Raw genomic sequence first — 23,693 nt, 5'->3', positions numbered from 1 at the left:
ACTACTGCCTTTCAACTAAAAAGTTTAATTCTAGTTGCTTTATTTGATTTATTTAGCTGCAACTATGTAGTAAATTTATTATTTACTTAATTGTTATTCTAGCTCTGTCGCCGGTTAGTTCTTTTAATAAAATAAAATAAGAAACTTTTTTATCATGTTTTAATATGTTTTAAATATATTAAAATTCAAATTTTGAACTTAAATTTTGACAGTTCATGAAGTTTGCGAACGAGGAGTTCAGTTTTTAGCCACATAGCTTTTAAATATTTATTTAAAATTTGTTATACTGAAAAATAAATTTAAAACAATATATCAATGTTGTTAAACTATTCCGTAGATTGTTGAAAAACCATAAAAACCATAGTTTTGAATTTGCTTCGGAGTATTTAATCCTCTGATACGTAGTATAAACAATATGTAACGCGTAACGTAACGTAAAGTATAAATAAATAACGTAATTCGACTTAGACGAAAATTCAATTAACGCTGATTTCTCCGGAACGCTTAATTCGTATAACTCGGGAAATGACTGTGAATTTAATGATAAAACCCGACAATGCTGACGAACTATTCCAAGTCTTCAAGTTCGTGCCACTTAAGAAGCTCGTTCTCTTTACAATTCGCGTGAAAGTTTAAGCTGGAGTGGTATTCAGAGCAGTAAAGTAAGTAAGTATTTTGAACAAGTATTGCAATATAAATCATAGAAGTTAGATACATGTACACCGGAATATGTATTAAATTTAATTTAAAAACACTATTTCATTTCTCTTAAACAATGTAGCGAAATTGATGAACAATAACTTTGGTTCGTGGTTAACAACACAAGCTCTTTCTAAGGTGATTCCTTACATTCTTTACGAAGAAATAAAAGGATCTTTGAACACACGTCTTTGTTTACTATTAAAATGAGTTCAAGGTGTTTGATAGCATGCTTCAGTATGTATTAATAATATTGTACGCTTTCTCGTTCTTAGCAAAACTGCTACAAAACCACAAGACGAAACTCCCTTCACGTCAGGTGAAGAAACTTTTCCGCTGAAGTGCTTCGCCAGCTTGAAACTGACAGGAAATACTGAAAAGTCACCTTGCCCATCATCCCGGCCCGTGTCAAGTACAAGCTTTTCACCCCTTTTTTTCTCGATTGCTCCACAAAAATTCTTCCCGTTTTTCGCGCGCAATCCCCTTCCATTCCTTTCACAGTGGTTTTACTAGCGACGAACCGAGGAAGAAGCACCGATGATTCAATTAGTGAGCAAAATTCGTACAACGTCCTACAAGCGTTACGGTGTGGAGTTGGAGCACAACCAGGAACTGGCATGGTTTTTCGCCCAGCATCCAAATAGTGTCGATCGGGGAACGTGGCAGTGGAATTCGCGTCCTTCATCGCAAAACGCGAGGAATTTTCTTGCCTTTTGAATTTCCCCGTGAAATAACTCCCACGAGTTTAGCGTGTGTGTGTGTGTATGATGTGAGTGAGTGAAATTTTGGAAAACCTTCACACGGAAAAGCCAAAATCTAAAGGAAGAAAAAAACTTATATACACCATTCGCTTTTTATTTGTTCCCGTACAGTTGGGTGAATCACCTGCGGCGAGAAAATCGAATTTTCACATTCCCACTCATCATCGTACCGCGAAGAGTTTCTTCAGTGTCATGCCACAGTAACCGTTTCGTACTTCCCACTTCCCACCGTCGTCGACATTATCGATTGACTGAAGGAAGGCTGAAGTACGGGACCGCAAAAATTCGGGCTCGCTGGGTGGGAAGCGTAGCCCATCTTTTGATGCTGAGATGGTATGAATTTTACAACACTCTTCCAAAAACCGCAACACATTTCAAGCGTGTGCATCAAATTTCATGCTCCACATGTATGTAGGCATGAGCCTGGTGAAGGAAAGCCAGTTCCTCTTGTCCATTTTGGGTTTTGCCAAACTTACGGTTATGGAAAAAGCGCCATGGATGCGATGGGGTGTCCTTTTGAAGCTTGTTTCGCTTTACTGAAACCGTGCCACCAAGAAATGCCTTGTGTAGTTACAGCTCCAGAAAAAAACCTTGAGCAAGCTACACCTGGCAGGATCTTTTCGGTTGTTTCTTTCGTACCCTTTCTCCACTCGGCGGAAGTATCACAATCGACAGAAATTGGAAATAGAACACGAAGACACCATCATCTTCTTTCGTGGCGTACTCATTCCTTGAAGTCTCATTCCTTTGGAGCGTCATGTACGGATCTCCGGTAACAAGTAAGGGTGGGTTTCATCGACAAAAAAGCCACTTCCGGGAACAAGTGGCTTGACTGCAACTTTCCTCTGCTACCCCATCCCTATTGACTAAGGTACGATGTTCCAGGTGTTCCTGGAACGGTAAAGTACTTCCGAGTAGCTTAGCGTATTTTTTCCACCCAAAAAACCCACGGCAATGGTTTTACGCTCTTTGGGACGAGCGATCGGAAAATTCGTCTCTTTCCTACGTTGCGATCATGTTTGCATCCGTTCGGCGTGAAGATGAAAAACAAATTGATTTAATGCTGTTGCATACGGAACGAGCGTACCTCCTCAACAAACATTTGCAAAACCTCACAACCCCATCAGAGACGGGCGGTTTGTGTTCTATTAGCAGACAGGCGTTGCAGGATGGATTGTGGTCAGGTTTTAAAAGCAAACTCGCACTACTGCACCAATCGTGACACGCGAAATGCTTGCTTATCCGCCAGTGTACAACACTCAACATGGCCAGATTTCGCTGTCGAATTTGATCAAAATGATGCACCGATGGATGAAAGTGGATGGCAAACGGATCGACGACACCTAGCTCGCATTTAATACCTTTCATCGGTTGCCGTCCGGTAAATGGGTTACCGATGATTATGGGGTACGATAGCAGACAACCAAGTACCCTTATTCAGATCACTCTCGTGTCTACGTGTTCTGCTGCACGAGTTGAAAAGTGCATTTACGTAAGGGTGAAAAACTTTCCCAAATATCCCGCTGGAAGAAATGATTGTTTTCTAGGAACATCGCCACCACCTGATCCACATGGCAGCGGTTGAGTAAGTGGTTTTGTTGAACCGATCCAATCAACTAGCAAAGGTGGCAGATAGAAAGGTTCACCCGGCACGTTGTTCAACAAATTATCCAACCAAAGGGTTTCATCCAGGTTTTTCGGCATTAGTTGAATATTGGGATAAGTTTTACAAGCGCCTCTATACAAGCGATTAGAGGCGATGCTATCTAATGCTGTGAATGTGAAGCTGTAAAGACTTTTAAGGATGCCCTGAAGCATTACTCTTTGATGTGGAGTTTAGTCAATAGCTGCTTATCTGTTGGAATGTTTCTATTTTAGCTAAGAGTCTTTTTTAAGTGTAGAAAATTCCACGAAATTCACCACGAACGACATTTAAAAATGGATTAAATGATTTAATTTGAATTTATATGAACAGTTCCATGTCAGAATTGAAATCACCCGATCGTGATGCGTTGTTCTGTGGGTGTAAGAAATATACTTCAACATTGAAACATAGCTATCGAGAGTGTAGAGAGATAGAAACTTGAAAATCATTAAAAGCTATTATCAAAAAATAATCCTCGTATCGACACAATTCACCCATCAGCAGTGAGTCCCTTTTGTTCAGGCTCTTTCCATGTCTTCACCAGGCCTAAACTAATTTCACAACTCACCAAACATCGTTTGACACTTTTGAATCAGTTTCACAGATCACAAAAATCAAACCCCATGACCCCATCGGAACACTCACTGGGAACGAAGCGATCCTTTTTATGCTGAAGTAAAACTCAACACTAAAACATTCGAAACTGTCGTTTTTCGCCCCCCTTTCGTAGGCAATTAATTTTCTAGCTCATTTAAGTTTTATCGACTGACACGGCCGGATATCTCACGGAATGATGTAGGGGAGGTAGAGGGGGGGGGGGGGGGGCTTTGTGGAATTGGTGAGCTTTTGGGAAATTTCCAACGAAACGTATTTCAATTTCCCATCCAATGTTTGATGAAAATGTTGATGGCAGGAAAATTGGTGACTTTTCCAAGAAAATCTATTATTTGCGAAGCAGTTCCGGATTGATATTTGGTCGATTTTTATGATGATGAGTTTGTTTTGTTCCGGTTCTAGCAGTAATGTAATACTGAAAATGTTGAAAAGATTGTGATCTTTGAGGTTAAAAGGAATAGGCCTGCAAAATAGGGAAACAAAATGTAAAAGCCACTAAAGTAAAATTGTAGTCTGATAAAATCATGCACCGTTCTGCTATTGATGTAAAATAATCAAAATAATACAAAAAGTTTTCCCCATACTTTTCAGACTAATGAACAATAATAAGTTATATCCATCTTGTTCACTCATATATTAGTGTATTCTCGCAAATTATCACCTCCCGCTAGCTTACTTGCAACGAAGTGCTAAACCATGAAATGATGTGACTCGTCCATGGCTGTGGCCGGAAGGTATTTGTTCACTGCCAAGTTTGCAACCGAGTGCTACTAATCAATCTTACTCCCTGGCGAGCCTTACATGACTTTGGAATTGATTTTTCCTTCGCCTCTGGAGGGGAAGAAGAGAAAAAAACCGGCTTTCCGACTTGATGGATGATGCTACACGACCGAACCATCGAATGCCAAGAAGTGTCTGGCATAGTTTTCATTCAGCTCCGAAAACTCTTGAGAAATAGCGTCCCATGGAAAACTATAGGCGGTGTTCGGTAGGTTTAGTGCTGAGGAAACCCTAGGAATAGTTTACTGTGCGCAGAAGGAAACTACAAATTATTTCAGTGTGCCAAAAACCTCCACAAACTCGTTTGTCTCGTCGAAGTCTATGGTGGAGTAATCAATCAGTTACATCGGTTACAGAGCTGGTGCATCTGATGGGTTTTGGTACCTGGAGTAAGTATAATTAAGTTGAGTGCTGTATACTGCAGCTCTGCATAACAATGGGATATATCTGTTCTAGGTGAGAGAGATAGTTGAAGAATTCTGAAGATATTAACTATTAAGAAATTACTTTCTACGAAATGGTAAATGCTTGTTATGGACAAACTTCCAATATTTCAAGTACACTCTCGTCCATATCCATATCCAAACGTTAGCGACTCCAAACCCAATCAGAATAAGGTTCATTTGGAAGTCCACCAATCCGTGAGGGCATGCACTCGACCAAAAAGATTAATGATGGCTGATGGACAGATAAACAAAGATATCAAGTCCCGATCGTTCCTCGTTCTCCTCCCTTGCTATTGTTCTCTCGCACACAGAGTTGGAACATCCTTTCGGCACACATAGAGGAGCCTTTGTACACAGCCTCGTACTGTTGTTATGCTGAAGGGTCTCAGTCGAACATTCCACTAAACCCCAGATCCTAGACAACTACCCTATGATGGACAGACAGCCTAAGAAGGGCTGTCATGTACGAGTGGTGTGAATTTAATCACAGAGTTTCGTCCATCGTCCATACATGCGAGGAGTTTGGAGGATCAAGTGGTTTCGCTTCCACTCCTAGACCACCGAGAGAAGAAGAGAAGCCAAAAAAAAGCAAGTTCCACGGAATGTCATCCTGAACTATTTCTCCCCCGGTTTTCTCTTTTTTTTGTGCCTCATTCGCCATTTATCCATCATTTGGATAAAGGTTTGGCCGTGATAGAATTAAAGATTTATGTACGGAACGACCGTGCGGTGGACCATTCATCATGCCGTTTGCTGGAAGATTTGCTTCCAGTGGCAAGCGACAAAATGGAGGCATCGTCTGGACTGTGCCGTTGACAAAGTATTTCTACTGCAGCTTCCAGCTTTTATGGCTGATGGTTGATGAAGCCGAAGTGAAACAGATCGAAGCAAATGGAGTGTAGTGCAATCGAAAGCGTTTTGTGTCGTCTCTATTTGTTTAAGCACATTTTGGACAAATATCTTATTTGAGTTGTTAGGAGCTTATGCATTAAAAAAGATCACATACAGTTTAGGAAAAAATATTTTTTATTATTTTTCTTTGAAATTTAATTTATTTAGTCTTACATTTCCGTTTTTCCAAGCTTTAGTAAAAATAAAACGTAATGGAAAATTGGCTGCCTTTTCTTCCTAGCAAAAGGTGCATATTTTCACACCCAGAAAACCACAATTGGCCAACCGCAACAAAAAAGAAACAGAAAACACTAACCAACACTCAAGTGCCGGGACACGCTTCACCACAGCCAAATCTGGCCGAGTCTGCTTTTAATTTTAAGTGTCGTGCGCTATGTTTCATCGCATCGTGCCTTCGTTTCGCACCGAGTGTTGCACTTTGCGTGCCAAATTCCTGCACAGCGTCGTTACTTCCGGTAGATTTTTAAGGCGGACAAAAGAAGATGCAAAAAAAAAACCCAGAACCCTAACTTTTCTACCAAATCCACCCTTTTTTCACAAGGGTGGCTAACCACCAATGGCGAATGACAAAATTCACTTTAAAAGAATTCGCCCTTCTCCTGCAGAGTGAGTGAGACGATTGAAATTAAAATTTTCATTAATGCGAAAAATTCTGCACCATGATGCATTTCCTTCGCACTTCCTTGGAGGACATACCGAGTGGGACGACTTCCGGTCGTGAAACGCCGTTTGCCGTTGGAATCGTTGCTTTCAGCCGGCGGTATGAATGAACGATGCGTTTGCGCCATTATTTTATAGCGCTTTGTTTTGTGAACACAGTCGATGGGAGAAGAACAATTTGCAATGAAATTTTCCTTACCCGAACGGGAAGCGGAACCAAAAAAAAAAATATAAAAGAAGGAAACAAAACAACAGGCACAAGACGAGTAGGAGAAAAAAAATATAGCTTAATTTTTCTCCTTCTCCCAATAGTGGAGGGGAGTTGCGATAAAGTGGGAAAACTTTGCACATCTTTCGTCGTAGCGTTTTGTAATTATTTTTACGAGGACACTTTCAACAGTGAAGAAATTCGACGCAAAGTGGTGAAACGATGGTGCTGTTATTACGAGCAACTTTCTTGGCAATATCTTACGCAGAACTATTCTGCTGCTGGGAAGCTGCATTTCTTGACAGGATTATGAACTTTGTGTTGTAAAATGGAAAACTGTTGTGATTCATTTTCGGGAAAATGTATCAAAAGCATTGTGCTTTTGGTGTTAGCAAGTTTAAAACCATACTTCAATATGCGTTGAAAAATAGCTAATATACAAAATAGCATAACAAGAGAATAGACATGCATGATGTTTTTTGCTATATTTTCTTTGCAATTTCACCTACAACATCTACACCGCTCGAAAGTTTATTGATCGGCGTGAGAAAACCAAACCGACAACCTCAAAGAAGAGATTTACGTGCCCTCGAGCAAAGACGCGTACATTGAGTGATAAAATGATTAATTTCCTTTGTCCACTTTCTTCCATACAAACGACTCCACTGCACTACATCAGAGGGAAAATAAAAAAATCCTTACAAGACACTCGTGTCACTCATATCTCAAGAGAATTTCCAAGGTAGCATTAAAAAAAAACTTCGTTCCACTTCCGAGTTTATGGGGCAGTGGGAGTTATTTCCTTCGCATGTATTTTTTTTTTGGTTTCGTCCATTTCAACTCATCTGTCGTTTTTGTTTTAAACTCGTAAAATACAGTGTGTGACATAATAACATTAACATTTGTATTTTTTTTATTCTAAAAACTCGGCCAAGCTGTAAAGCCCAATATCTGGCTGTTGAAGAAAGAAATAAACATTTTATGATTTTTTTTAATTAACACGAAAATTTTGTTTTACTCAATATGAATACCATATCTTTACGGAAGCTAAATTACAACATCTTAAGGGATAACTGATTTGTTTTAAAAATCTAAGAGCGTAATAAATAGAAACCCATTGGAAGGACATTTGGACGAAGTTGTAGGTATAGTGAAAAAAACTTGAAGCCTTGGATCACAAGCCCAATATGGTGGATTATTAAGGGAAGTCTCAAGAAACCTGATTCCTCTATCATACCATCAATGGGTCTCACAGAGAGAATAATAGGGAGAATCCCTAGGAGATATGATAATTACGTAAAAAGATATTTTAAATGATTAGACCCAAAAAAAAAAACAATTTCTATCAATTCAAATATCATTGTTAGCTACTATTCGGTTAAATAAGTTACGTAAAGGGAACTATTTACTGTCAAAACATTGTAAAAAGAAGAAAGATTTCCTTTTGTAAAATTACATTATTCGATTTCGATAAAATTAAGACTAATTTTCGAAAATCAAAGGTTTGTTTAATTATGTCAGGCACTGTACTATTCCAGTGTCAACCTCGATTCGGGGTGTCACGCCTCTACACATCACAACGCGGTACCCACACACACATCTGATACGTCCCAGTTTCGTGCAGTTTTTGAACATGGGCTTATTTTTTTACTGTTCTTACTTCAAAATGCGATTTTTATGAGCCCGGTTACGAGATTGTGTGCGGATGTATGTTTAGTATCGTTCCGTAATTCCAGCTGCATGTTGTTGTGTTTGTTTGTTGGCGCAAAAGTTGCTTTTATCCCGTGCGATGTTGAACGTCAATGGGGTTTTTTTTTATTTATGTACACTTTAGCAAAAATATTACTACCATCTCCGATCCGTTTTGGTAGAACCGATGACTGCATTCCCTGCCCAGATTCTGGAACCTCACATGTGTACACAGAATGGCGTATTTTCTTTATTTGCTTCCCCGAATCATTCTCAATCACCCCCTCCGGAAGGAAATAATGCGATGATAAATGGGTGCAGCAGAATGGTTTTATTATTTCCTGAATTATACGAAGCCCCCAAAAAGTGACCGATTTCGGGTGTACTGCGACTGGGGCCCCTTCGTTCTATTTCGGGTTGTGTGAAAAAAAGGGTAGCCAAGCTTGTTTTTGGTCAACTTTTTCATCCTTGAAATATCGTACTCTAACCTTTTTTTTGCGGTAGAGTGTGTGTGTGTGTGATTTTTTTCTGTCACCTAAGCGAAACAGTTTCCCATCTTCAATGGTGATGCTGTCCACCGAAACAGTTAGCGAAACCGAACGATAAAGATTATGCGATAAAAAAAATAAGTGAGAATAAAGGTCCTTTACCGGGGTTAGCGCTGGTCATTGCAAGGGTGAAGTATTTTTTTTATGGACCATTGTTTTTTTTTGCTCCGTGTGAAGTAGTTTTTATCTTACCGCTTCTAAAGCTTAATGTTTTGCGAAAGTTTTAACACTAAAAATGGCAAGCATTAAATTTGGAATTGCACTAACTTTGGAAAAGTTTCACAACGATTGTGCTCTCTTGGTGTTTTAAATGAGAAAACTTTGTAAAAAAACAAAATAGATCACCATTGACCCCATCATACTTCTAACCACAAAACACTCATCCTGGAATCTTTTTTCCACAAAAAAATCATCCCCAATCGATTGTTCTCTCATCTTTAATTTCCTTTAACGGGTGCGCATCCCGTTACTAGTTACTTTTTATGGGCGAATAATTTACGACCCATCGATAAGGAACCGGTTCCGGATTTGTGTAGTAGTCCCCCCTTATAGTGCTTATGCGTAGTATGTTTTGATGCCCCCCCATCCATTGTTTCACAATCCAATCCAATCCACAAGACACAACCGTACGCGGTCACGGGGCCTCGGGTGTTGTAGTAACCCTTGACAACGACTTCCTTCTTTTTCATTGCATCGCTCGTCCCATAAAGTTTGGGACCCACCCTCCTATAAAATGCACTGTTTTATTGTAAACGTAATAAAATCACAGCATTTCGGTCATCCTGTCATTGGCTCGGTGTAACGATACCGGACCGATAGCAAGTCGCAAGAGATATCGTTTGGATCAGAGTATGTGTGTGTGTGTGTGTGTTTTGTAGCTGCCTTTTCAATGGCACCTGCTGGTGGCCGTTAAAGGGTCGATTGCGAAACATTTACCAGAATGGTCACCTTAACCCGCAGACACAGGGTGTTGATAACATTGCAGCTAGGCGAGAACCGAACATCAAGGTGAATGTAATAGAAGTTCACCATTGCGGTTGTATCATAACCCGGCACCCAGCGAGGGTTAATGGGATCCTCCATAACATAACTACAATAACCGAGAGTTTGAATTGAATTTTGCAATGGCACGAACAAAAAAAGTAAAATAACAGCGAAAACTGAATTTCCTTTTCTTAAGCACTATGAACGTGTTTCCATGAGATCTCTTCTAGAAGGAAAATTATCTACAAAAAAAAAAAACATAAAAAACACAGTGTCTTTTTACTTTTATTTTGTATTCTGTTTTCTATTAAACGAGGTCAAAACAAAACACAAACAGAAAAAAATCCCTCCTTTACCGGTGGACATCGATGTTCGAAAACTTTCAGCAACATCCGCACCGAAATGACCAAGAGATGTCCCGTGAGAGCGACTGTATCATTTAGGGTCCATTTGTGTGGTCCATTTGAAGCTGTAGCTCTTTGCGTTGTTGTTATGAGGAGGAAGAGAGAAAAAAAGGCGTTCTGGTACCGTTCACCACTTAGCACTTGAAACCATTTCCGATTCATTCCCTCGGCCTTCCTCCAAACTCCGTCCGTCGACGGTTATGAGCTTGGCGTTAAGAGTCCTCGAGAGTGTTCTCAATGATTTGCCCAAATTTTTCTCCCCCCACCACACCACACAAACACACATACACGCTGCGTTTCGTTCGTTGCTGCAAGGGGAGGGGGTGGACATAAGGAGGAATTGATTCAATTTGGTCACCTGCGTCCTTTACTGGTACTGGTTCGTTCGTTGCGTTCCGTTTTCAAGGATAACAACTTCCCGGTTACGGTTGTGCGTCCCTAAAGTGGCATTCCGACACTCGGCAAACACTCATTTGGATTTGTAGATGCTCTACCGGCAGGAAGCATACAACGTGGCCCATTCCGTGCAAAACTACAAAGTCCCTCTATTATCTCCATTTCTTCTATTCTTTCTCTCGGTCGCTCGCTTTGCCCCATTCGTTAGTGAATTTTATTATGTTTATTTAACCTAGAAACTGTCGGACTGTCTCTCACATGTATGTAGGAACATTTTTATCGGAACAAACACAACGCTACAGCTGCTCAAGCCATATTACCCTTTCGGGAATGACTACCATTGACTAGGTCGTACGCAACGCGACAGGATAAAAGGATAACCACATTTTCTACTCGTTTTTTTTGCTGTTATTTCTATTGTTGTGTTCACCTTCTACAACCCCTAAGTGAAACATCAGCGTTGATCTAGAAATCGTTTATGTTTTCCACATTTTCTTTGTGGCCCTTTTCCGAATGGATGTCACTGTCAGGTAGGGCAGACTCGAACCGAAGCTTCCGGGTCAGAAACTTTAAAAGCATCCTTGCTGCGAATAACCGACTCTCGTCTCCTAGGTTTGGAAGAAGCCGCATCATCCAGGACAACCAAGGTAGTTGAAGGAAGAAAAAAGGGAGAGAGAGAGAGAAAAAAACCAACTCCCATTACCGTACGCTATGATTCCTGCGTGTGATCGTCCCCCGTCACTAACACAGGGAGAATGCGCCTCGTTAGGAAGCAATTATCGGATTAGCTTAATTAACCTCCCACATGGTGACCTTCTATTTCTACCATCGTTCCGTTTTCCATTTGCCAGCGAGCGCATTGAAGAGGTGCGCGTAACCGGGTACCGTAAGATGAGCGAAGTCACATCCAATACTCGGTCATCCACCATTAGAAATCCATTCGGGTGTAATCAATTTCCCCCCCCGGCTGGCCAAGCACTTGCAAGGGAGAAGAAGCAAATGCGTGCTCGGAAGACACACTCGGGGATAAGTGTTTGATGGAATAAATGCGCGCTGTACGGTAATGGAAAAGAAAGAATGTGCACGAATGAACGGCAACTAATGATGGGAAAAGAAACGCCAATAGTGGTTCCCGTTCACAAATGCTGAAAGCAATCATGATTAGATTTATAGGAACCAAATGCAATTGCAATCGCTTTTTTTTTGCAAAGAAGAATAAATAATTGCAATTCAAACACTTTTGATACGGTTGGATGCAGTGGAAAATAATGGTGTGTATGTAAGTAATGGATAACAGGCTTAACGCTACAATGACCTTCAGGTCATTTTGTCTGTAATATTAAGTGTTTCTTGGAAAGAAGGCGTGAAATCTTCTTCCCTCTCAAATTGCCTTTATTCATTTTTTTCTATTTTCAAGCTAATTACATGCTGAAGACCTCCTTTTAAAGCATTTTATCAAATTTAAAGCATTTACTCAAATTTCCACATTGAGCAAAATATTAAAATTATGATCAAATATATATTAAAATTTTACATTGACCCAATACCAAATCGGATATTAATTTACATAAAACTGTTAGATGTATGCAGTACAATCAACTCTGTTTTATATTTCATTGTTCAATTAAATTTGTTCAAATCGACTATGCGCTCGACTCGAATAATTGGCCTTATTATCCGACTAAGCGTAGTATTTATTTAAATCGTGGGATAATGGAGACGCCCAGTACTTTACAACAAAAAGCCGTATCGGAATGACATTGATAACGATCAAAGGAGCAACTACGAGCTGATTATTTCTTTATCAAATATTAAGGGAAAGTAAAGACTACAAAAGTGTTTTTACATGATTTGGAACAAGGAATATTTAAAATAATGATGAATGGTCATACATTATTTCGATAAAAATATTTCAAAATTAGTAATTTAATGGTTCCAATTAAATTTATAATTAGGAAGGGAAAGCAAATACATAAACGATTTTTTTATCAAATAATTAAATAGTTCAATTTAATGCAATATTATCCAAACTCATTGTTTCCTTAATTTTTGTCGCTCGTAATTCAAATGTAACAGAAAAGCTTATGCTGCAGTAACACGTCGTTTAAAGACACTCTAATCCTCAACCAATGAAAGCATAAAATTGTACAAAAAATTCAAAATTGCGTCACGTCCAAAACATTTTTTTTATTGAACTACTTACTCAGTGGTTATGAAAATGTTTAAAGATTGGAACTACCAAAAAAAAAAATCATCTCGAAATGTACAGAAAAAAACAGTTGTTTGAAAATTTGTGTAAAATATGATCTCCAGTCTTGTATCTGGTCAATAGTCCCAATCCAAGACGTTCATTATTTAAATTATTCTACCCCAAAAAAACGCCTTCCTCGTATGCAATTTAACCTTTGCTACATTTTATTGCTAGCCAAAGAAAAATGTCATGATGATTAAATTTCCATTACCATAAATCCGTACAGTACCGTCTTTTTTGTGCAATTTTTACTTTTTGTTAAACATTTCAATTTCATGGTTCCACGGGCACGTTTCCGCCTGCTTCCTGCCCTTCCGGTCAACAATTCTAGCACCGTATCGAAAGTATATCGCAGAAGGTGCCTGCGGTTAATGCTGGTGCCGGCAAAATTTATTACGGTCACCATAATATTCGCCTTAAACCTTGGCCGACTGGCTGCGGGGGGAAAAATGAGAACATTTGGTCACGTCTGTGGCTAACTGTTGAACTCCTTAAGACATGCTGCCCACTGTGTCACTATGTTCTCGAACGCCATATTTCCAGTTTTACCAGTTCAACACCACCGCCATATTCCACCGTGGTACGTGGTACGAGCTAGCGCCTAAACCGCAAATTAATGTTTCAATTCTGTCGACATTTTAATTTCGTCCCGACGTGACGAGTTCTCCGTGACAGTGCGTGAGACCAACGCGTGTGGTTTTTGGGGGGAAAGCAAAATCATCTTCAATCTTGGTCTGGGTGGGTTGCCATTTTGTGACGGTGGTTTCATTTGTGGTGTTACAAGCTGGGATTGTCTTTGTGGTTGTGATTTGCAGTACATGAATGATACATAGATTAACTTTCAGCAGCGATAATTAACTGGCGTGTGCGTTAAACACGATTCGTACATGTTCAAATGGGAATAAAAAGTTGTTATGATTTTGAAAACATTTGATTTTATTCAAAATAAATAGAAAATAATATTGAACAACTTAAAACAAAACAGTGTTTTTGTGAAATAAAACAAAAACACGTGCCGAGCAAAACTACCAGGCGCCTCCATCGTTCTTACGAAACCAATTTCACAAAAAAAATCCACCTTCTTCACTTAACTAATGAGTTTAGCCACAGCACGCACGTACGTGAGATAGAAAAAAAAACAAACACACACATAAGTAAAATTATAATCTAGCACCGTGGAGGAACCTTTCGCACGCAAAAAAATGCACACTGTATTGCACGATTGGAACAAACACAAAGCACGAAGCAGGAGAAAACAAATAAAGCCTGTCACAAACAATAAAAATGAATAACCATGCTTGCCCCTTCGACCCCACCGGGAACACTCAAAGCTAAGCGCATGAGCTTTATTCCTTTTTTTATTCGTATTGGAGCTAAATGAAAACAAACAAACTAAATGCATTCTTAATCAGCGCAAGTTGCTCGAGCTTTTTCTCTCGATATGCTATTCCTTGGAGAATATAATCAAACAGTTTTTTTGTCCTTCGCGAACGGAAGGAAAATGTCGACCTGCATGCGTTTGCATCAAGCAAGTGAGCGCTCATTACCTATTCCGGGTGTGTGCTAACGGTCGTTCTTATAAATCATAAACCCAATTTCAATGCCACTCATATAGAATGTTTTTGTACGATGCGATGCGTACCAGTTTGACGTTGGATTCACTCTCTATATACCCTGGACTCTGGAAGTGTTTTGTAATACTTTTTGTTTTCCCGTACCTCAACCGTTCGCGCACGTTACATGCAGACAACGGCAGTTTCCAATTCTCGTTCTGTCAGGTCTTGTGGTTTCTCGTTTGTTGTGTTGTTCCCAGCAAGCTAGTGAACAAAAAGCGGGTTGGCAAAAGCTACATGACGTTTGAATTATGCAACCGTATGTCAGTTCGAGGCTTCCGTTCGCAATGTCTTATTACGTGCCAGCATTTATGGCACGCTCCGGATATGAAGCGAACGGAAGTGCGTGTGTACAAAACACATTGGAATGGCATTGTTGTTTGCTTTTTTTTTTGCTTCTGTTGTTGCTCTGTTTGCATTCCAAATACGCATCCGAACGGTGCGGAAACTTATGGATTCCGTCACGTTCCAGTTCGGTTCGAGACAAGCGCCCCCCGAATGTAGGCAATGCGCGTTACATCTTGGCATAATAAGCGTTTGAGTGAAAACAAAAGACTTTTTTTTATTGTTTCCTGGTGTTGTTTTGTTATTTGAAATTTCGTGGCTATTTACCAAAATCAGTATGGTTGGAGTAGAGAATAAACATTACTCTTTAAGATCAATTTTAATCGTTGGTCTTAAAGCATAACAATGCTTCGCAAACCATCAGCATCAGTATCCTGCTGAAGTACTTTCCGTGACTGGGCACGTGGATAGATAACAATAGTCAATACCCCTTAGCCAACACAATAGAAGCATTAGGAAGTCCGTTTCATTCGATCGGTACAGTTCGAATGTTTTTTGACTAAGCTGCTTAGGCGAAGCCACTGCCTCCATGACAACAAATTCTAAAAGCACACACACTTTCAAAAGGTGCACGTGCCGTGCCGCTTGCTACCATCAGCGCAATCACTTGCAAAACCCGCCATATCCTCAACAGCGACATTCAAAACATCCGGCTTCCCGGTGGGTGTTACATTCGGATAAGAAGAAAAAAAACCCGAAACCATCGCGGAAAGCACTTGAGGTAGCGCAACCGATTCTTACCTTCAAGATCGACCACACGGCCGGCCCGTTTGAGCGCCCGTACGGCTTCCTCGTGCGTTGCGTCCCGCAGATCTTCCCCATTGACGGACAGGATGGCGTCACCGACGTATAGCCCTTTCGCGTTGTCCGCCGCCATGCCGCGAAAAATTTTCGATATCAATATGGGCATCCGGTTTTCCCGGCCACCCTTGATCGAGATACCGAGCCCGTTGTTGTCCGATTTGATGACACGCACCTGATCGATGGGGAGAGAAAAGAGAGGGAAAATGAATACTTTGATGCAGTATTTTTAAAGAAGTAACAGACCATTGTTCGTTTTCTCTAGGTCGTGAGTAAATGAGCGATCCCCGATAGCTTCATCAAATAAGTCACCTATCGTTAAATGAGCTCGTTGAAGAGTTTTTTTTTTCACTCAATTAATAAATGCGCTCGGTCGAGTTGGTTCCATTGTATGACCCAAGAATCTACTAAAAAATTGACTACTGACTTAACTTTTATAACAATTTATTGTTATATTTTTTTTATTTTTTAATGAGACTTTACTCAACTCGATAAAAAAAATTCTAATAAGGGGAGACCCTAATGATAAGCTGCTGCGAGTCCACTTCAAAGAATCGAATATGAAATACGTAACAATCAATATAAGGAGAAAAAATTGACAGAGAATCAGCAAAAATTGATATCGAATCGTGTGCCATTAATATGGAACATCAGATTGAAACAGATTCTTGTAGTTGTGTTTTTGTATGTTAACCTGTTAATTTAAACAAAATGTCTGCTCAATTTTGCTGTAAGCTAAGTGGTTCGTAATGTATTACTGTTCATGATAATTTTAACTCCTATTTAGTACAAAATTTTGTTTAAAATTTCGTTAAACAAATATTTTATATCTCAACTCTTCAATCCTCCCTTATGTAAACAAACCCGCCCATTTGACGTTTAATATCAACTGCACGCCTTTCTATATCAATTTTAGAATATTTTCGAATTACGGTATTATTTGCCGCATATTTCATATTTGTTTGGGTGGGTCGTCCTTTAACGCAAGTCACTCCCTGTTATTTGCGTTTCCCTATAATATAAATGATGGTTTTATTTCGGTTAATGCATGTTTCATCAAATATCCATGACATTTTTGTGTGTACATTTTTGGTTTATTCCAATTGTGAGCCTTTTCTCTTCTTTTTGAACACTCCCTTTGTAATAAGTTCTCAGTTCAGTGAAGTCGGCATCAAGTGCATTCCTTTACTCGAAAGCTTGTTTAATTGTGCAATAAAACTAAACAAATGTAATCACTTCTTCGCCAACTGCTCCAATGGGCGCAATGTACTACACCATTGTCGAACCCGATGTTCACACTAGCTGGAAAGTGCAACGAGTCCATTTCGCGCGTTCGCAGAATTGCAAATAATCCCTTCCGTACGTTCACCCGGCAAACGGTGGAGACACCGGTGAACGAGTCCATCACTTTTGCCAGAAAACATTTGGCCGAAATATTTACGTACTGCTTCACGCCGGTACGCGCCCCAAACGGACACGGAATGTGGCCTGACAATTGGCCAAATTGACACCGAGCGAATAGGGTTTTCGCAGAGCGCGACCCACAAACAAACTCTCCACCACCCTCTTCACTATCCCCCTTTCGTCTCCGTTCCCCACGCTGCCCCACGGTTCCATTTCTACTCACATGTCGTTTCTGGTTTGCCACCGAATCCGGCACGTCACAGATCTCCGCGATGCCGTTGTCGATGCTGTTGTTGTTGCTGCTGTGGTTGTTGTTGGCACCCGGTCCGTTGCTGTGTGTGTTGCCATTAGTACCGTTCGTGCTGCTTGCGTTGCTCGTACCAGTGCCGGTCCCATTGCTACCGCCGACACTACCACCACCGCCCCCATTGCCACTGTTGTTGTTGAGGAAATTATCGCCATTTAAGCCACCGCCCGTACCCGGACCCGGTCCCGGTACGATCCCGTTCGGTAGACTGACACTGCCGTTCGCTGTCAGCGGTGTGGATGCGTTCAGGCCCGTGCTCAGGTTTTCCGACGAGTGGATCGATGGCCCGGAAGCGCCCGCCGACGACGGTTGGGAGGAATTGTTCGAGCCATTGTTACCGCTGTGGTTGCTCCTGGGAAGGATACGCATAAGAGGAAGGGTACCGTAAGTTGCAATGTTCGGATGGTATTCGCGGCATCGTAGATGAAAACGTGCATGCCAAACCCGATTGCAGGCACGACGCAGGAAATCGACCGGCAACGAATATTTTCCTGACAGTTTGTGCTATTGCTGCAACTGCTTCGGAACAATAATCGGAAACGATCGAATGCCGTACGTAGTCTCTCACCAAAAACGGGGACGCACAATGTTGTGGCGATTGCTGTTTTGTTATTTCTGCTTCATTAAGGATTCTCATTTTTTGTTTCTATTTTTCCTTAACAAAATACGTGCTCGTTTAAATAAACTGTTCATAATAAAAACTCCAAATTCAATACTCTTTACTGTGTTGTAAATAAATACTCTTCTACCACGATGCATATCAAAACTAAATCGATTGACTATTTCTCGACAACCACCATAGGACGAAATCAGTAGATTCAATATCAAAGCGTTTGATAGTTTTCATCAATTACAACGAAAACTTTCCTTTCGCTTACGGCGGAAAAAAACCTTTCCCAGCGTGGTAGCTGCGGGAGGAAAAGTGTTGCTTAAAAGTGTTTGGACAAACTGTCGAACTCAAAATGCCGTTCGTTCGATGCACACCTTGCAGCGAGCAGGTAAAAACGGGCGGTATCCAATTATTCTCCTTCAGGGTGGAAAACTTTATCCAACGGCATGTTCAGTCGTGGAGAAGATGAACCAAGCGAGTGGAAACATTTACCCATCCACCCAACGTGTTCCGCAGTATGCTGTTGGATGCAAATTAAAAACTTTTTCTTTATAAAAAATTTGTGTAATGTTACTCCATAATATAACTAGTTGACTTAACAGCAAATCAGAATTTTGTCCTTTCTCTATTGGAATGATCGTTGGGTTTGCCAAAGGTCATTTTAATTCATTTCGATATTTAATGTTAATATATTGAAATGTGTTAAGGATCGTTAGAAGAATAAGAATAAGAAGATACCATTTTCATTCGTTTTTGTTTGCATTAAGAGAAAATTAATGAAGTTCCGAGGCACATTCGAAATGATAGATAAAAACAAATCCGTTGAATCAGAGCCATATTTAAACCATATTTCGTTTTTTAAAGTTTTTGACATTACAACTGATGCCGTCATACTGAAAATTAAATCTTTTAGAGCTTAAAGCTTAAGCCTTATAGGATTAATGAGCAAATGTTTGTGTTATATATAGCTAAAGGTGATGATCCCGATGATTCGCTCATTGAAACTCAGTACAGTGGAACGCCGATTATCCGTGCTCATTGGGGACTCAGCCCCTGCCGGATAAACGAATATCACGGATAATAGACACAACTATTTTTATTGTTTAGTATGTAATGGGTAGACTTTTTTCTAAAGCTATATGTTAATTTTCTTAGATGCACTTTGCAAAATAAATCAGTTAAGCAAATTGTGGTTTTTATTTCTTGCCATCACCGGTTTGCAATTAATATGTCTATTCGCGTTTGGAACTGTCATTTAGGAGCAGCACGGATAATGGGACAGACGGATAAAAGGCTCCCGGATAATCGGGGCTCCACTGTACTTCAAACACAAAGGAAAACACCACTCTTTAATGAGTGAGCTGACTAAAGAAAAGACCAGTTGGATTAGCATAATCCAAGCAGCATTCGAGTATTTCAATTCATGCAACTCGAAATCTATAAATGAATTAGTCTGTATTACACAATTGAGGTCCTCCTTATTGAAATATTTGATACATTTAATTTAATTTATATACCAAGACTAAACCCTTCATCTAACAGAAGCTTTGTGTCCTCGAGAAAATGAACACCAATGAATACCTTGGACTCCAGTAATATTTAAAGAAGATCATATTCTGCATTCGTTTGTCGTTTGCTATGTTTTGTTTTACAAATGAAATTAGTTGTTAAGACAATGTACCAATAATTGAATTTAAAATAAATAATTAAATTGAATATGAGAATCGAAAATATAGTGATCTGAAACTGCTTACAAATTGTCTGTAAATAGAATCAAGAAAAAAATTTAATAGACATATCTAACAACCCGAAATGAACGATTCCAAGATTGATTTATTTCGTATGAAGCAAAATCTATATAATTAAAAATCAAAATATTTTCAAGACTCTGCAGAAATACGCCTTCTTATGAGCGAACAAACAGCATCCCAAGAAGCAGCTAAAACGTCCTCAACGTTCAATTCCCATTCGGGCACACAAAGTTTGCAGGGTTACAGCATTTTCTATTTAATATTCAACACCCCCCCCCCTTACTGTAGAATGGTGCAAAAACGCAGCACAAAACCACTTCAACAAACTCAACCGAAAATCCTCGAAAAGAAAATGGTTTTCCCTTTAATTTATCCTCCCCAAAATTTCGGGCACATCAGCCCCCAACCGGCGGTAGCGTGAATCGATGAAAGTTTCCAGTAATACCATCATCGATGGAACTCACCAGCGCCGGATCAGCGGCAGCTAAAACTTTTTTCCCCGTGAATACAACCAACTCAGGAGCATGTGATAATTTCGGCGCAGAAAACCAACGAATAAACGGACGGCAGCAGCAGCTGAGACGATTAATGGGACATGAGTTTGGGTGTTTAAGAAAGGTTCCCTCCCACCACCGTCCCGAACATCACACACACTCGGTTCCTTTGTAGACGAGGTGCAAAAGGTCTTGTTCACAAATTTTCGACACCGTCTTCTAATAGAAAGACGATAGCTTTAAACGGAAAAGGGATTTAATAAGATTATGCATTTTTTCCCCCAGAAATAAATAATCAAATTGAATTGCAGTTAATGACGCTAGAGTTTTCATCTTCTTCCAATAGTTCCACACGAGATGGCTTTTTTTTGTTTTTCCACAAAGAAAATGTTTTTCGAAAAAGCACCAATTTTACATTGCTGCGCTTTACGCACCACATAAACCACAATCTGGAACTGGAACCGAAGGAAAAACGGATCACATGAAATATGTTACGAAAATTTCGCCCCTTCCCACCTACATCTTCCTTCCGGTCCACTCCCTTGGCGTGCTCGATTCAATTAATTTTCCCCGCAAAACGTGTTGCGCTGGGTGGAAAATTGATTAGTGACGGTAATTATTTATTAATCTTTCCTCCACCATTTCCTGTCGGGCTTACGTGGTGTGGCGTGGCCAGTGTGCCATTTTCACGGCATGTTTCACGATGACTGTATGGCTCAATTAGTGCTGCTAGCTACTAAAACACACACATGTGTGTGTGTGTGTGTGTTTGTTCTGGGTTCTGGGGGTTGTGGGGGGATGGAGTGTTACTTCCCACGTGGGGTAGGAAATTATGCGTGATTAGCGATGGAAGGCACATACGCGCGACCGGTCGAGCATTTTCGTCGGGTCGAACCCATCGGACGCCATCGCTCGTGGTCCATGCGGGGGAACTGTAGGAAAATGTGCGGTTTTGGGAGAAATTCACGTTTCACCACGGGTTTCTCTACTATCGTGTGTTCAATGGGGTCACGAAGGAAATGGAAAGGAATGTAAGATATGTGAATATGTGTGGTGAGGAAGAGACAACTTTCGTCGCTATTTGATTAACATCTATATTCAACCACAGCGTCCCATCTACAAAATACGCTCCCTGGAGTATTCTTCAAGCGCGTGTCTAATGAAAATGCCTGGACAGCAAGTGAACGGAAATGAGGCATGGAAATTGTGGAACGAATAGACACTAGCAGTATCAAGAAAAAAGGAAACGCGTCCTCGTGACATACAGACGATAAACCCAAATGAAAACGTGACCAACTTCTAGTGGATTATGTATGGTAAATAATCTGCTACCTGTACTGTCGCAGTCGGCACACGTTTTGCCATATGTCGCCCTATATCTACTTCTTTGCATCAATCTGAGCCTATTGAATCAAATTAAGATTGCCTGAAAGGCGAGATAAAGTGTGCTTCATTTGGTCACATTGGCGGCGACGTGGCTGGAATGCAACGCAATATTTATGCCCATGTTGTATGCCCATCTGCAAAACATTCCTTCGAGCGTACTTTTATGTTATGGATGTCAACGCTTCGTGATAAGAAGATGATCTAATTTCACGTATCGGGATTTGGTGTGCATCGATAATAGTGGTCAGATGAAATAAATTTGCCTTAGGCTAGTTTAATACCGGCGATGAATATTAACACCCAAGCGTTTGGTTTTATTAATATGACGAGATAAACACGCACATTATTACGTGTCGCTATAATGATTTATATTCAATTGGGGGAAAAATATTTAAACCCACTATAAGCATGAATATAAAATTGATTTAAATAGTAGATTTTAATTTAATCTCAAATTTCCTCCCTATTTATCGACAAAATCATCCACCATCAGAGATTCGTGTGATGTGTTGTGGCGTTCTCTGGGACTTTGAACGCACAAATATAAACGCGCCGCCAGCCGTGCTTGGGAAAAACTGAAGGCCCATAAATTTCAAACACCAAATTTCGCGCACATTTTATTAGCCATTAGTTTCAATTACTTTCAATTTTACCCATCATGATGCGTGAGAGTGGCGGAGGTGGGTTTCAACATTGGCATACATCCTTTATTCCGCTATGGCCCCTTTCAGGTTCGATTCATTAAAACTGCCATCTACAGAAAAAAACCTCAACAAGTTTCAAGTATCGTCCATTTTCTTTCGTAACAGCGGAAAAAATATATATAGAACGTTACCATATTCTAGTTCCGGGAAATCGAACGTACAAAAGATGTACGACACTACCGAAATCGTTTCATCGCTACCGTTTCTGCAACGTGTCCATGTTTTGACCAGCTTCGGTAAAAAATTGGAGAACAAAAATGGTGCTGGCGGTTTGCCGTAAATGGCCACCCTAATTGCTTACCGCATGCGCACGAGCCATATTTGTGGCGTCACACACACACCTACACAAAGAAGTAACGGAAAAAAGCTTTCCCGAAAATTCACTCCGAAACTTGTATGCCGCAAACGCGTTAGAATGTATCGGAACGCAAGCGCCACTCGCAGAGGCTTTCTTTCCCAAAACGACGATGGATGTGGTTTATAGGGTCATTTGTGAGGAGGTGTTTTTTGGGGCAACACCTGGCGAACGATGCTTTTAACGGTGGCTTTATAGAGGCATTTCTATAATGTGCTTTTGTGCGGGTAAATGAAACACTGGATGGGAATTCTTTACCATTTGGCCGTGGTAAAAGATATCAATTTAAAACACTTGGAAACTGAAATTACTCCTCCCCGTCCCGCATAACGAGTGGTTGGGGACGCGGTTGATGAAGTTTTATCGTGTTTATCTTAACGAATTTCTGCTAAGATTTAGTGTCGTTTTATTTCTGGATGGTTCGTCTTCAAAATATTGTTAGTTAATTTTACTTCTTGCCAAAAGTTTGAAGGCAAACGAATGCGGAAATTCCGTTTCATCTTGGAAATAAAATGGAGCATCAATAAACCGATTGCGTTTCCGTTCGGTTTGCCCCAAAAAACCACAATCCATGATGCAAATCGGTTTGGACGTTAACCACAAAACCTCGCGATTGTTGGCGTACGGACCGAAACCAAGGGGAGAAACAACCTTTATTCGGTTGAACACAACACAACCAAAAACCGCAATCTACGCAATCGCAAGCTTCTGGCTAAACTTTTCCAACCAAAAAAAAAAAACATAAACTCCCACTACATGCCCACAAAAAGTGTCCTGCGGAAAACCCGGTACACGGACGATCTTACCGGTTCGGTTCAAATCAAAACAATCGGTTTGCTTTGCCGTACGAACCTGGACCCGCACCGGAGTCTGGGCACGCTCGGACACGAAAGATTGCATGCTGCAGACAGAACTCGTTTATCCA

At 40.4% G+C, this 23,693-nt stretch overlaps 1 protein-coding gene across 5 annotated transcripts in view; it reads right to left on the bottom strand.

The window, feature by feature from the left end:
- The window catches only part of LOC125769360 (beta-1-syntrophin), a 125,106-nt gene that overhangs the window by 48,304 nt on the left and 53,109 nt on the right, over positions 1 to 23,693 (bottom strand). For all 5 annotated transcript variants that reach the window (XM_049438050.1, XM_049438054.1, XM_049438052.1 and 2 more), the window contains 2 exons: positions 17,385 to 17,820; positions 15,698 to 15,932 (listed from right to left, as the gene is read on the bottom strand). In XM_049438050.1, coding sequence (XP_049294007.1) covers positions 15,698 to 15,932; positions 17,385 to 17,820 — 671 coding nt within the window. The remainder of the gene's footprint in view (positions 1 to 15,697; positions 15,933 to 17,384; positions 17,821 to 23,693) is intronic.

Source organism: Anopheles funestus, chromosome 3RL (genome assembly GCF_943734845.2).
Source record: "Anopheles funestus chromosome 3RL, idAnoFuneDA-416_04, whole genome shotgun sequence".
NCBI lineage: Eukaryota > Metazoa > Arthropoda > Insecta > Diptera > Culicidae > Anopheles > Anopheles funestus.
The sequence above is the reverse complement of the archived record's forward strand: the minus strand, read 5'-3'. Positions and strand labels throughout refer to the sequence as shown.